At 43.9% G+C, this 15,517-nt stretch overlaps 1 protein-coding gene across 1 annotated transcript in view; it reads right to left on the bottom strand.

The window, feature by feature from the left end:
• Positions 1-15,517, bottom strand: part of lrpprc (leucine-rich pentatricopeptide repeat containing) — a 53,219-nt gene that overhangs the window by 28,993 nt on the left and 8,709 nt on the right. The window contains exons 12-22 of the mRNA XM_047602576.1: positions 12,269-12,387; positions 12,083-12,173; positions 11,211-11,280; positions 9,382-9,409; positions 8,854-8,911; positions 7,984-8,090; positions 6,994-7,071; positions 6,742-6,813; positions 6,483-6,596; positions 6,234-6,364; positions 5,875-5,960 (exon numbers count right to left, since the gene is read on the bottom strand). Of these exons, the coding sequence (XP_047458532.1) occupies positions 5,875-5,960; positions 6,234-6,364; positions 6,483-6,596; positions 6,742-6,813; positions 6,994-7,071; positions 7,984-8,090; positions 8,854-8,911; positions 9,382-9,409; positions 11,211-11,280; positions 12,083-12,173; positions 12,269-12,387 (954 nt within the window). The remainder of the gene's footprint in view (positions 1-5,874; positions 5,961-6,233; positions 6,365-6,482; positions 6,597-6,741; positions 6,814-6,993; positions 7,072-7,983; positions 8,091-8,853; positions 8,912-9,381; positions 9,410-11,210; positions 11,281-12,082; positions 12,174-12,268; positions 12,388-15,517) is intronic.

Raw genomic sequence — 15,517 nt, forward strand, 5'->3', positions numbered from 1 at the left:
GATAAAAGGCCCCTTTAGCTAATTCCATGTGGGGAAAACAAACCCATATTAAAACAGCATTTTGCACCCAGCAGGGATGCAAATCCAACCCCGTATAATGCCAACTCTGCGCTAATTGCTACTTGCGGTTTTCTAAACGAGACTACAATTACCGGACCCCTACAATGGAGGCCAGCTTTTTGCCGTGGCCATGTGGAAAGCACTTGGGGGGCTAAATTATAGGTATGTGACGACAAGGGCCCGCCGTGGCCCCAGTGAGACCTCGGTAAGCGGGCTGAGGGGTGGATCGGTTTGGTCAAGTCCAGCCGGTAATGGAGGGCTTTTTACTGGGCCACGCGCCCATCTGGCCAACACTCGGGGCTAAATGGTGAAAAAGGGAGTGTGTTATGTGTGTGTATACGTGGTTTATCAGGGTAAAGTAATTAAGATGCATTTACCGTCTATTTAGACAGCTGCTAATGGGCTGACAGCGATACAGCCGCTCTCCACCACAGATACTAATCTATACAGCATGACCAAGAAGAAGGGAGGAGATGCAGAAACAGAATATATTTGAATAATCTGCATTAAACCTCCAGTTGCAGGGTAACGCTGCCGCCTTGTTTAACTCGAAACTCGCTGCTCCTTTTACTCGCGGAAATTCGGAACAGAAAAACAATTAAATTAAATTAAAGAAAGCCAATGTGCGTGCAATGATACCTAAACCTACATAGCTGTTAATACAACAAAACCCTTCACACAGGAGTGTCACTCCACACTGGGAACGCACACTTGTGGGCTGAGGAACGGGGCCACTGGTGAGTGCTTTGGCATCCTAATTTCAGTCTGTCTCTCCATCTCTCCACCTTCCTGTGCCAGTTGTTATGGCGATGGGAACCGAAGGCTGTCACAGATTTAATGGGACGGGGGAAAATAGAGGAAGGAAGGATGGAGTAGGGGTGACTGGCAATGGACGAGACACTGCTAAACGGGGGAGTTAAAGGCAGGACAATAAAAGGGGGACGAAGCTTGTCAGGGGGATAAGTTTAGTTAGCTGTGTGAGGGTGAGACATGAGCGATGAAGAATGGAAAAGGGCTGAAGTTACAGCTTCTTCTTCCACTTGTGTGTTTAAGTTTTTATCCTCATGGCCATAAATGTCATTGCAAATGACGCAAGGTGCCAACTCCTGTTTTGTTTGTAAGATGAACAAAGGCGGAATCCATGTGGACAATGCTACTTGTGGGTGTTATGTTAGAAACATTAACATTAGAAACATTAACACACATATCAGTCGTATCAGATCATTTGATCGTATCGGATCATTTGATCTGGCATCCGAATTATTTCAATCTAGTTGAAGTTCAAGTTTGGTTTATTAGAATGAAATTGAGAGAAGAATGGATCCAAGAGCAATTTTCACCATACAATTGCACAGGAAGATAAGTCTGTATGTTTACATAAAACTACGTCAAAACGTCAAGAAAACTAATTATTGCCTCAATTGGACTTTAACTGGACAACTTAAGTGTATGCAAACACGTTACTCCGACTAAAGTTGGAGTTCTCCTAATCCGATTGAGACACCCAGACAATGCGACTGGAATTTAATTTCTCTGCATGTATACGATTAATCGAACTTATAACTGGACAATGTGTGTGCACACGCGCCACAACCGCTGAGCTGACGTATGACTCCGGAAATAAACATTGAAGAAAGACGTTTATTATATGACATCATAGGTCAATTGGAAAGGGGGCCGGTTTAAACCGCTGACAAGACACATATCACCACCTAGTGTGGAGGAGGAGGACATGTTCCCGTCAGTTATTTGATTTTCTCCGTTGCATGTAAACTGGGACAAGGACTATAGGCAGAAAGTTGAATTTCGAGCATAGCTCAATTAAGCTGTGCGTGTAAACGCACTGAATGAGGACATAACAAAACCAATAACAGTTCTTCTAGAGAAGGACGTTAATGTGCATGAATTGCGAGTTATTTGATTCAAAAATCACACATGTCGACCTCATCTTGGTACAAGAACATATGTCAGGGGATTGAAAAATTCACAGGGTTCATCATCATCAGTCCATCCAGAAGCTGTTGGAGTTGTTTAGTCTGGACCAAAGTGGTTTGTTGCAGACAAACAGACTGACTCCATACTGTAGTACAACCGCTATAAGGGCAGGTTTCAGTACAATTGTCATCTACTTGCATATCTGAGCCAATACAATAAAGCGAAATGGCGGAAATAAAAAAAAAAAAAAAGACATGCAGTGAAGAATCACTGAAATAAAACCATCACTGTAAGGGTTTCCAGTTAAAATTATTTTATCACAGGCAGTGGTGTCAGTATTAACAATTTCTCAGTAATGACCTGGCTTGTTTGCAGGTCTGCACTCTGTATCGGTTCACATGTAACATATTCTCGCTCTCCAACTCCAGCTCTCTCCATGCCTCCCCCCTTCCGTCCATCTGTACCTCTTCTCCATCACTATCTGACAGACCCGCTAATCACTGAGACCAATGGCTTGGAGCTGATCTGCCCAAATGGAGCTACACTGGCTAACATCCTTCCATCCTGCATCCAAACCACCCCTACAACATTCCCCCTCCATCTCCTCCTTTATCCGTCCAGTATGCATATCCATCAGCTCAGCCGAGCATCGTGGCCAGCACAGCGAGCCAAAACACACACACACACACACACACACACACCAAGAGATGGGGAGGCAGACAAGCCAGGTAAACAAACATCACACAGCCCAATGGTTCATCTAATGTTCCATGACTTGACTGCTAGTGATGTCTCTTTCCCAAAACACACACAAACACCACACCGAATTCAAGCCCGGGACAACCTGAAGCCAGAACAAGTTGTGTTTACTTAAATCGGAGGATGGACAGATGGGCGAAGAGAGGCGAGGGAAGGTCAAAGTGGTGATAGAGGAGATGTATTTAAAACACTGGAAGGAGAGAGGAGAAGCAGAAGGAGGTAAAAGGGGCGTTTCGGTTTCCTGAAGGCCAAGTTGACGTGTATGGCAGGTACCGGGTGTCACATGCTCCACTTTCTATAAAAAGGTGATCTAATTATGAGGCATTGGTATCAACACAAAGAAAGGTCAAATATTTTATATGTTCTACAGCAGTTGTTTATTTGTGTGTTCATTTTTCCTTTTACATGCTTAAACACTACTCATGAATTTGTTTTCCCCTAACATTAACTGCGTACAGCAAAAAAATAATGATAGCCGGCATGTTGGAGTTTACCACTTTTCCACATACCAGTGTTGGCAGAGAAAAACAATTACAGGATCCTTACAAAGATGAAAGTAAAGTGTAATGTGGATGGCTGCAGTACAAGGAAAAAGTATCACACAAAGTTAAGATTTATACAAGCAGGTCTGGGATTATTCACTCTATGATGCTGTAGTTGGGGTGGCAGGTTTAGCATTTTGATTTTGTGGGTACAGATTATCTCTGTTTTGTATTTGTTACTTGTCCTTTGACAGAAAAGTTGAAGATGATGTCACTCTGGTCATTACGGACACACACATGCTTGCAGATGCAGAAGGTATAACACACGTTACAGCTACTATTCAGTTAATCAATTACTGTGTGTAATTCACACATTTCAACATTTACAGCTTTTTCTTCGACGTGAAGGCTAATTGTATTGACTCAGCAAACTGACGTTACAGAACAGCTGGCAATGAATGCTGCCTGTGTCTTAACGAAAAAGTTGCACTTTTATGTTTGCGTCTGTGTTCTGAGCTGGTCACGTGTTTCACGAGCGCCATGTTAGATACATCTGACAAATATTCACCCATAGAGAAGCAATACCAGAGAATAAAATCGGATCAAAAGTTAAAATATGCCAACGTCAATGTCTTTCTTTGATATCTGTTAAGATTTTATATAGGAAAAATAAAGTCATACTATCATTAATGTGTACCTTGATGTCAAAAACGCCCAACACTTCTTTACTTTACTGTGGAGTTGGAAAGACTCTCTCTAATATACGGCTCTGTCTGGGAAGAACTGCTATTTAAAGGGAGGTTAAGAGGATCTATAAACTTGCTTAAAGACCTAGCCTGTCCTGAATCATGCTCATCAGTTCATCTGCAGTTTATTCATTCTAGACGATTAATTGTGTACCATGAGGTTGAGATGTAAAACAAGAATAGCCTTCTGTGTGTCATCTTATTTACCAACTAACTCAATCCGCCACCACTGCAACGTGCTGAACTGGCTAAAAACTCACAGATGGATGTCCAACTAGTGTCAACGGTGCAGGACACAACACATCATGACAGAAATAATAGATGTTTAGAAAGAAGGGTGTATGGACAGATGTGAGGGTTAAAGACTCATGATGCAGATAAAGAATGAGCAACAGAAGAAAATGAATTGGGTAGAAAAGGAGGAACTAATTATGAAGAACTGCTCAAGAGAAGTGTTGACAGAAGGGCGAGAAGAATACATTCATAGGAATAAAGTACTGTAAAAACAGAGTTGAGTGGTGGAGCGGGATGAGAGGCTTTGAACCAAGGGCAAAAACAACAAAGCCATTAGAGAGGGTGAGAAATAAAGGAAGATGCCAAGAGATATGATCTTCATCGGGGCCTGGTGTGCGCTGGGAGCCAGGCGGACCAGCGTCTGGGTGGGGACAGGCTAACATCAAGGTTAGCCATGTGTGCTAATGTGGCTGACAAGCGTCCCCTCCATATGCACACTCCGGCTAATGGCAAACGCGTTAGCACTGCCTATACACACACCAACACGCACACACACAGGAACCGGCAGGCCACCAAATGCCTTTTGCTTGAATTCACATGTAAATTTGTGTGTGACTGTGTGTGTGTGTGTGTGTGTGTGTGTGTGTGTGTGTGTGTGAAATGCTCAAGCACTTCGGTGGACATGATCTGCCATTAGCATCAAGGCGGATTTCAATAATTCTGGAAAAATACACACAGTCCTGTAATTTTCCCCCTCTCTCATTTCCCACTGACGTGGATGTGTGCATGTGCGCGGGGGGGGATAAGAGAATGACACGCTTCGCGACAGAGCGGGGGAGAGAGGGTCAGATAGAGAGACGGAGATGGAGACCGGGAGGGAGCGCGAAGGGGAGGAGAGGAATGGCGCGGACAGACAAGAGAAACATTTTTCCTGTCATTGAGTGCAAAAAGCAAAGCGGCAAAACTGATGATAATTGGGTCTTCAATGGGCTGAAGGAAACCCACCGTAGCATTCTGGAAATGGCCTGGCTAATGTGGTTTGAGGGAAGGAGACGACAGATTGTGACAGAGTTTGCGACGCACACCAGCTCAGTCACACACCAGTTTTTTCAGAAAGTAGTACGGAAATAGTAACTATGTCGACTAATCAACTATTACGATAACTGATTTATTACTGAAGTAAAGCTGAATATCTTTTGTTTTTGATAAGCTGATCCAACAAAACAAGTTTGAAAAACGCTACTTTTGGCTCCAAGAACGCGTCTAAGGGCTAAGGTTTGATTTAAAGCACGGCACTGGAGTATTTATACAGTGGTTAGTGGCTCATTAGCTCTGATAAGTAAATCTGTGTACTGCAAACAGTACGCAGTTGCATAAAAAGGGGAGACCTTTGACGACAGGGTGGCTGGTGGCAGACGGATGGACGATTTATGGTGGTGATGTCCTGCCACCGAGAGATGCGAAAGAGGAGAAGTATTTGCCACAATGTGTACAGACGCCGCAGCTATACCCAACGCTGTACCTACCCATGGAACGAGTATCCTACATCTTGGTTTAGGGTCAATAGGTTCAATTATTTAGAAAAAGAAAAAAGAAAGAAGCAGAATGATCATACAGAAAATGAAAACAACATTAGTTTCGGGTGTAGTGGATCTTACCCTCAATTTTGTCATTTAAGAAGAGGGTCTTGACAAGCGTGATATATTTACTGGTGTTCAGCACTACTGATGAGTCCTTCCGACACCTAAAAGCAAAGACAGAGATGTGGAGAGACAGACTTCATTAATGCGTTCCACTTACAGTAATGCAACTCATCTACAGTGCGATGTCCGTGTTCGGTCTGGTCCTGGATCCAGGTTGTGAGTGAAGAGGAGGAAACGGGGGTGGGGGGGAGTTTCCTGTGTTTTAGCCAGTCAACAGAGCGGCTGGACCCTGCATTAATGTCTCCCCTAATACCACTCAAGTTAAACTTTAATGGCCTGCTACTGGCCACAGCGCAGCTTCCTGCTCCACTCACATCTCCCTCTTCAGGTTGAGCGCCTCCTCCGCATTGTTGTGGCGGCAGCACAGGTTGATGAGGGTGGCGTAGGAGGCGACTGTCATCTTATCTTCGTACTGCCGCTTCAGTTCAAGGGCACGCTCCAGATCCTGATGAGACAACAAAACTCTCAGGAAACAAACAAAAAAAAAAATAAAAATACACGAGACAGAGCTGCTAAATACGAGAAAAGCAAGGTCTTGGGAGACTTATCCAAACAAATCCTACCTCCTCTTGACTCAGAACCTGAAAGGCTTGTTTGAGAACAAATCCCAGTGCTTTGCCCTCTTCGTTCAGCTTAGTCAATGTAGCCTCAAGCGCCGCCAGCCTAGTCGTAGCATGCTGACAGAGAACAGAGAGGTGTTAAACACACAACCTCAAGTGTACATGAGGCTTGTACCAACAGCAACAAAAGACGTGTCGTGCGCTCATCTCCAGAGAAGTCATCAGGAAAACTGTGATGCATTTTTAAAACTGTCCTACTCACACTGAAAGGAGATTCAGATGTCTCAGAGTCGCTGAGCACTTTGTCTGTGCGATCAACGAGCAGGAGCACCTCCTGATACAGACAGTTGACAGTGTGAGGTGAGAAAACATCATTAGAGCTACTATGATGACAAACAAGAATAGAACACCCTCAGTTTAATTGTATCGTGCCTTTGGCTGCCACTTTTACTGAGGTCTTTCTCAAGAGACAAAAGTGTAAAAACTGTAAGAGACTGAAGGTTGGTGTCTATACCTTGATGAGCTGAGGAACCTGATAAGACTCCAGGAGGTTCCTGATGCCTCTGTAGATGTTAAACGGAATCATAATATGCTGCAGGGAAATAAAGGAGAAAAGACAAAGCACTAAGGTTAAACGTGGTGAGGTAGGTAAAAGGCCTGAGCTGGAATAGAGGATTTGGTTGGGAAAGATTTCTCGCAGCCATGGATTCAGAAGTCCTTAGAAATACTGAATTTGTAACTGAGGGACGTTAGTTACAGTCAGGAGGGAGTAAAAGGTTTCAGGTAGTAATTTAGAGGTGATCTATATGTTTGGACACAATTAGTCCAAAAGTAGTTTTTCTTGGACAAAAATCAATTCTTAAAATAATCGATCCTAAAAAATGTAGTCTTGATGTACTTCTGTAGACTCAAAAATAATTTACTGGATTTGTGGATCATTTAAAGACTATTGTGGGTAATTTTAATTTTTGTTTTCTTAATTCTATAGATTAGTTTTTCCAAATTTAAATGACCATATTGCCCAGAATAGTCTGAGCCGAGTATCACCCATGCGTTTTCAGAGAACCACGACTATTTTTATGTGAGGAGGAACCCTGCACCGTTTCAAAATGTACGGGATTTGTGGATGATTTAAAGATCATTCTGGGACTTGGACCAGAAAACCGTTTTGCTGAATCTCAAACAGCCTGTTGTTAAGACGCGTCTCTCGACCGTAAAATGTAAAACACGATTTAATCTTCCACGACACGTCTAGACGTCCCAACTCAAACCTTCACCCTTCAGAGACGCAGCACAGGATTGGAGGTCATGTAAGTTTATTGTGCAGAGAGTTTGTGTATGCTGGGAATAATCCGAGTACGATTACACACTGCAAATCATCTCCGATGCGAGAGTGTAAGCTCCTTTAAAGCAGGAAGGTTATGAATGAACTGGACGTGCAGTATATTAATGTCTGACTTTGTGGCGTGTGTGTTTTCCCGTAACCTGGTGAGTGTGCGCATACCACAGCACGAAGCTGATTGAAGAATTTCCGCAGTTTCTCTTCCTGTGCAGAGGCTTCTGCCGCTGACATGCTGTCTATCAGATTGTACAGGAGGAAGGATGCAGATCCTGGACAGAGACACACACACAGACACGCACACAGTGAGCGGTTTTGTCTTTGGAATAGATTTCATTTGCCACCGTGTCAGTCACTGCATCCATTTGTGCATTTATCCTATTTTTTCCTGTAACCTCTGCAGAGTGCGTGCTTTTTTCCTTTTCTGCTGACAGAGGCTGCTTTTGGGCTGGAGTTTGACTGAATGTGCGACGGCTGGCGGTGACAGCTTCCTCTTACTTCAGCGCTCACACACAAACACAACTGTCGATGTCATCTAACGGGATGTGACACGGATAACAGTCTCAGTCGTTACCACCAGTGCGGGCACACACACACACACACACACACACACACACACACACACACACACACACACACACACACACACACACACACACACACACACACACACACCAGTTTCAGCACTTGGGACTTAATGACACACACACTGACACGGAACGACATTAGCGTTCCACACACACACACACACACAGCCTGAGCAAATACACTACCAAATAATGACACACACACTTTAACTACTCAGCGCTGTGTCAGCAGCCAGGCTCCATGTCTGCAAGTCTTTCACACACAGACCGACACAAACACCTGGACGTAAACACACACAAGCATCATGATGATGGGACACAGAGACTGAAGACTCGTCAGTTTTTGTCCTTTGAATTACAGTTAAAAGGCGACAGAGTACGTAGAGACTTGTATGAAATTCTGAATGTCCTGATATGTCACTGAGAACACAGCACAGTGTTTCCTTACCAGAAGGTGACCAAGTTTCTTTGCAGAAGCGCTCATCCTTGAACAAGAGCTGAGTAATCTGAAAAACAAATTAAACACAAACACGTCAAGTCAGCACAGACACTTTAGTAATTTTAACTTTTTTCTTTTTTTTTTTTAAATTCTATATATTAGTTTTTCTAAATTTAAATATTGCCTAGAAGAGTCTGAGCCAAGTATCACCCATACATTTACCCACCCAGTGTGGCATTAAGAGATTTGGATCAGATGGGTTTCACCATATTTCATTTTTCTCTTCAATGCAACTTGGCATGTAGCAGATGGTAAATAAATTCTTAATCACAGGAGAATCGCTTCTAAAGAAAAAGCCATCAGACACGGGCAGCCAAAGCTTCCTCAGTTCTTCAAATGTTTCACCAAACCAGAACCAAAGTGTTCTCCTTTATCGTATTTTTATTATTATTATTATTATTATTATTATTATTATTTTCAGCTGTTTTCAAAATTAGAAATCCTCTGTCAGAAGGTGCGAGTACGTTGACATCTTACCTTCACCATGCTCTCCACATCCGATGACCTGCAGGGGGCAGTAGAGGACAAGACATGAGCCGCATGCATCACTGGCGGGTCAACGAGACTCCCAAGTTGTCAGAGTTAATGTGCAATTTGTTCATAAGCTTTTACGGTACAAAACATAAAAGGGGCCACCTACACATGTGGATATATATCTCCACTGATCTTCTTCTTCCCTCATCATGTAGAAAGCATATCAAGTAAAAACTGGATTTGAATATTGTTTTAAAGCTATATTTATATATCCAATTCTCACGCATGTACATATTTATATTTTTCAGATATGAAAATAAGCTTGACACAAATGAGTTTAGATGAACTCATCAATACATTCGGTGTGGTATTTTTTTTTCCTGATAGGACGTCTGAATTCAAGTGATCCCAATGCAGACAGTGTCATGTTACCATAGCTACTGAACTGACAGTGTAGTACTATACACCAAGAAAGATTTTCCACATTGACACTCTCAATCCCACAGTACAAGAGAAGAGAGATGGCAGTACAAAAGCCTGGGAAACCACAAAAGACACAAACACACATACACATACGGGCTAAATGATGACAATGTGTGACATTTCTGGCGTTGTCAGCTAGTCGGTGGAGAGGAAGAGAGAGGGGGAGATGAGAGGAGAGAAGAAGAGGTCTTTAATGATTAAATTATCCCCTGACCTTGTCTTTGACAGGGGCAGGTCCCGCATTGCAATGACACGGCGCTCGCAAACACACACATACACACTCCCCAAGTGACAAGCCCAATTATGACCCTGTCAGGCAACCTAACCATCAGCAGGGTGTGTGTGTGTGTGTGTGTGTGTGTGTGTGTGTGTGTGTGTGTGTGTGTGTGTGTGTGTGTGCGTGCATGCGCTAATGCGTCAAGAGCAAAGCAAATGGAGGAGGAAGCAGATTCAGATACAAGAAGCCATTAGTGGATGCTCCGAGTTAAAATGTCGAGTCAAAAACGTGACGAATCTCGCACAGAAAACTCCGCTAATCTGTATTTCTTTAATTAATAAACGTCTCTCGCTGTTAGAAGGTCTTTAACTCCGCTTACATCATTTCTTACATGTGCTTGAACTGAAAAGTATAAATGTACGCTGCTAAGAACAGAACGTTTTATCCCCGCAAAAAGATGAGGATTTATTTCATGCATCAACTTAAACGATTTAACATGTGAGCTCCAACAAAGAGGCCAAGTTAAAAGCTCAAAGTTAGACTCAACTCTTTGGGCTACGTGGAAGAAATAACTTCGGTCCCCCCAGACAAGTCAGCACTTTTCTCTTTGACGCACCTCCAGCCTCGCTCAGGGGCCGGAGCGTTTTTGTGTGTAGTGCTAAACTGTAAATATTCATAAACACCCCTTCAACAAAAGCCCGTGGGTCACACCCTGGTCCCGAGGCTGACTGTGTGCGCACATGTGTGTGTGTGTGACTGAGTCCTGAACGAGGCTCTTTGCTACGAAGGGCAGGGGTGGGCATCTGCTAATTTACATATCTCCCACGGTGCTTTGGGGCGAGGGCTGAGGGATGACGGCCTCCATATGCATGAGGCACCCGTGTACATCTGTCTGTGTGCGTGTGTGTGCGACTGTGGTGTTTTTCCCTGCAGCTGGCCACATGCACGGACCCTGTAGATGGTGTGATAGGCTGCACATGTCATATTCATGGCATATGCCGCCGTGACCTCCACGGCGCTACGGGCCTTTCGTAAAACGCCAGTCAGGGGGTTTTGAGGCAAAATATGGAGAAATATGGAATACGAAATGATGGAGGAAAGACACAAACACACAACGGGCTAATTGACTCACTTTTTGAAGCCTGCGATGAGGCTGTTGCGGAACAAAGTGAGGTCCACCGGAGGGAAAGAAGGATCCGACACTGCAATAAGAAAAGAGACGGACGGAAAGTGATTGATGGGAAAGAAGCTTCTCCTCAAGATGTGGTTGTGTGTGGAACACGGTGCTGAAGAAATCTGACCCAAGATTTTTACCTAAGTTGATAAATTACCTTTAATGCTTGTAGCTTTGCTCTAAAGCACATTAAAAAGGTTTTGAGGAAGAACTGTCATTCACTTTCTTCATCTTGATGTCGCCCAAAGAAAAAAAAAAAATCTGGGGTTGTTAATACCCATTTGCATTGTTTTTTTTAATAGTCTAATTAGTGACCAAAAGTCCCAAAGTGTTAATTTTACAGATATAAACAAAGTTCCCACGTTTTTGTTGTATGCGCTTTCTGGAGGTGCACTGTGTTATGAGAGAGACTGAGAGAAATATTCAAAGACTAAAACTTTTTTCCTTTCTTTTTAAATCTTCAGGGACACTTTCGGAAAACACATAAAGAGGAAACCGAGCCGCAGATGTGAAAATGAGTGTTTGAGACTAAAAGGAGATGAAAGACAGAAAACAGGAAGAGTCATCCATTATTAACCAGCCTCCTCTATCCCATCCCTTTGCCAGTTGAGGCACCTCTCGCCTTTTACATATTCACACAGACTAATCTCTTAAAAGGCCTGATGAGCACAGAGGGGGAAGTGGACAAATGTATGTGTGCTTGTATGTGTGTATGTGTGTGTGTGTGTGTGTGTTAACGCAGGGCCAATTAGCCCGCAGGCGAAGCTGCGATTTTCATGATGATGGGCGCTCAAGATGCAGTGCGAGATTCTCTGTGTTGAGGCGCTTACGTGTGGTGTACAGCTTGGCCAGGTCGTTCGAAGCCAATGAGCGAATCTCCAAGCGCAAAAAGGCCCCCGAATCCATGGTGATGCCTGTATCCTGAAGAGAAAAACTGGTGTGAGCGAAACCTCTCTCTTTTTAAATCGACCACAGGTAAGAACACACACAGACACAAACACAGACTTATAGGTTACCTTGAGGGCCTCTTCAGCGGCCTCGGGGCTGGGGAAGACCGGGGTGAAGTAGGTAGACAAAGTGTCGATGTCGACGGACACGCCGAGCTCCTGCATGTTCTTCAACATGTCAACCACACCTGCAACACACGGAAGAAGAGCCTCAACTTTGTGCAAATATTTAAGATCTGAGCTGATGTCTTTAAAATTTAAGCCTCCCCACCACCAAATCAATTTACTATGATGTAAAACAGACAAAAAGTAGCAAACACACGTGATATTTGAGCTTCATATAGTACTCCAACTCAAACGTTCAGGAAAGAAACTAACCTCTCTTCAGTCACATTTTTATAGACTGGCACGCTTTTCTTAAGTCACACTAATGGCTGCTTTCTCCTCTACCTCAGACTGACGGAAACGCGTAAACAAACACACGAGCCGCCCTGAGTGGACTTGTGAACCATCACCCTGTTCTCCAGCAGAACCCCGGGGTCCCGCCCCAGGGAAGGAGGCCAAAGCAGCCGCATGCATATGTAGCAGCCACTCGCACACTCTGGACATGCCTGCATGTGTGCGAGTATGGAGGCGGCACCGTAGCACTTTGCATATGTCTGGGAGCGTGCCCACAAAGGACGGGAGCCTAAATGAGCTCATGCACATGTCCCCCGTTTGTTTGCGTGCTGCTTTTAGAACAGAAATACCCACAGTTTATGCTATATATGAGCACATCTAGTGTACCGATCCACCTCGCTCCCATGCGGACTTGAGCGAACTACACCTAAAGTGCTTCTTTGAGTTGACACACCTCAAGATGCTGTGTGTATTCACGCTCCACTCAGGTTCACAAACACACACACAAACATACATCTGTGTTGCTGCACCCTCTTGAGACGTAGAGTTCACCTGGCAGTCTTTCTCTTTAGCTGAATAAAAGATGAGCCCTGGGCTTTTACACGCCATTAAAACCTGCGGCAGGGCTGCATTATCCCAGGTAGAACTACCTGAACCACTCCATCCGTCCATCCTTCCACTCATTCATCTCCCCTCTCACTATCCATCTACCGGGCTCTCAAGAAAAAGTAAACAGCCGATCGTCCTCTTTCTTCTCAATGGAGGATCCATCCGCTCCGCCGTCCATTCTTACCCCCTAATCGCTTTCATCCCAGCTTTTTTTTTATGAAAGGAGACAGGGAGCACCTGGTTTCCTCCTGAATAATCCATCATCAATTTCACGGTGAGGCAGACAGACAGAAAACAAGTGAATGGAGAGCTGGAGGTATAAATGTACGAGCTGGCCTTCGCTCACATGCTTTCCAGCTTCGGCGCATAGCTTTCATGTTCGTCAGCATTTCTGGGCCGTGTTCATGTTGTTCTTGTTTTTGTTGGTCAAGTTTGTGACCGAGAGCTTTAAACCCTCTGAAGACCAGGGCGCTTATGCACAGTTTCCACTCCAGTTAGTGAAGGCAAAGAAACTCTGTGTTTTAGTTAAGCAGTGACAAGTCGAGCTACAAATACAGCGGCTTTCATCTCGTAGCTTATATGAAAGGTTTTACACAATCACTGCCGATGTGTTTGTTATACAGCTATTATAAAACTGTAGACAAAACTGAGTGGTTGGTTGTCTGGCAATACCGTTGACTATGTGAAGTCCATAAAGAGAAAGAGATGAAGATGAGGTACTGTAGGTTTTATAATTACGACAGCAGTGTTCTTAATTTGATCCTAGAACTGTGGTGTTGGAAAAAAAAAACTCTTCATACCAGCAGCTGTAGCTACTATGAGCCGGGAGGCTAGGAAGAGCTCCAAGTCACTGTGCAGAGCTGCTGTCTCTTGAGTTAGGGTGACCAATTGCTCTACAATTTCATAATTCAATGGAAATTTCACAAAAATGGCAAAATTTTTGGTTGATTAGACATTTTTCATACTTTTCTTTTTTAGTTTCCTCCACAAATTCAAATTTCCTTAAATACACATTAACATAAATCCAACATATTTTAGTAAAGGGATGAGGGGTAGCTTTATATTGGATGCATTAATGTATGTTTATAAATAGCACTAGGTCGAGTTCAATATATAACACATAGTAGGTAGGGGTCCTACTTAACCTCTCTGGCCTGAAAAAACATCGAAGACCCCTGAACCAGACCACTGGCTTGTCACAACCTTAAACACCTTCATAAAGCACTCACTGAAATAATTCGACACTGGCATACACCCTGCTTAAATCCCCTACAGACTAATGATACATATGCTGCATGCAACTTAAACTACACTGTCTTAACAGGCCAAAAAAAGGGAAAACTTTGGAATAAATGTGTGTAACAGCGAAGCTGCAACGCAAACAGTACGTGATATTATTAGGCGTCAGTCACACTGATCTCTCTAGGACTTTTTATCTTTTCACTCCGTAAGCCGAATATGTGAAAACCCCCTTTCATCGCCTTCTCCCCTGTCCGAACAATTTAAATAAGGATTTGGCACCGAGGAGAAGTGAGAAGAGTAGAGAGCTCTCCAGGTTGGTCAGCAAAGCCAAGTCTGACACACCAAGTATCAAAGTAGTGAGTTAAGCATGGCAGTGGTCACAAGATATCATCATCAGATTCATGTCTCCAGGTTAACTGTCACAGACGAGAAGTGCGGATGGAGAAAACAGAGGAAAGGATGAGTGGAGGGAACCGGTCGCTGTCATCTCCTCTTGTCCTTGGACATGAGTACCTGTCACTTCCTCTTTTCTTTGTCCTCCTACACCGTCTATCCATCCATCTCTGCATCTGTGACTCTGTAAAGGTGGCCTTGCTGCTAAGTGATGGCAGTCAAGAAACACACATTTTATTTCTGATCTTTCGTATGAGGCAACAGATGCCTCTCATCCGACAAATTAACTTGTAATAAAGTTCAGGTGGTTGAATCACAGATGGCTTCTGTCTATTTGACATTAAAGAAAGAGTGAAAACACTGAAGATGAGCGCACGTGAAGGAAGTCAGGTGAGAGGGTCAAGTCTGTAAGGAAAGCAGACCAAACAAGGGAGCCTTTACATCTCTCTCATCCCCCCAAAACAAACATGAAACACTCCCTGCCTCTGCAGTTTCCCCTCCCTCTCCCTCCTTCTTTTTCTTGTCAGAAGTGATAAGAGCGCGTTGCGTCGTGCCGGACTGACAAGCGCTGAGTAGCTGGCGGCAGGTGGCAAGTACGGCCAAGCATATGCTTTTGCTAAACCCGCCAAATCCACACCTCATCAAAATGTAAAGGTTTTTTTTTCCCCCCCTCCT

The sequence above is a fragment of the Mugil cephalus genome, chromosome 13 (genome assembly GCF_022458985.1).
Source record: "Mugil cephalus isolate CIBA_MC_2020 chromosome 13, CIBA_Mcephalus_1.1, whole genome shotgun sequence".
Taxonomy (NCBI): Eukaryota; Metazoa; Chordata; class Actinopteri; order Mugiliformes; family Mugilidae; genus Mugil; species Mugil cephalus.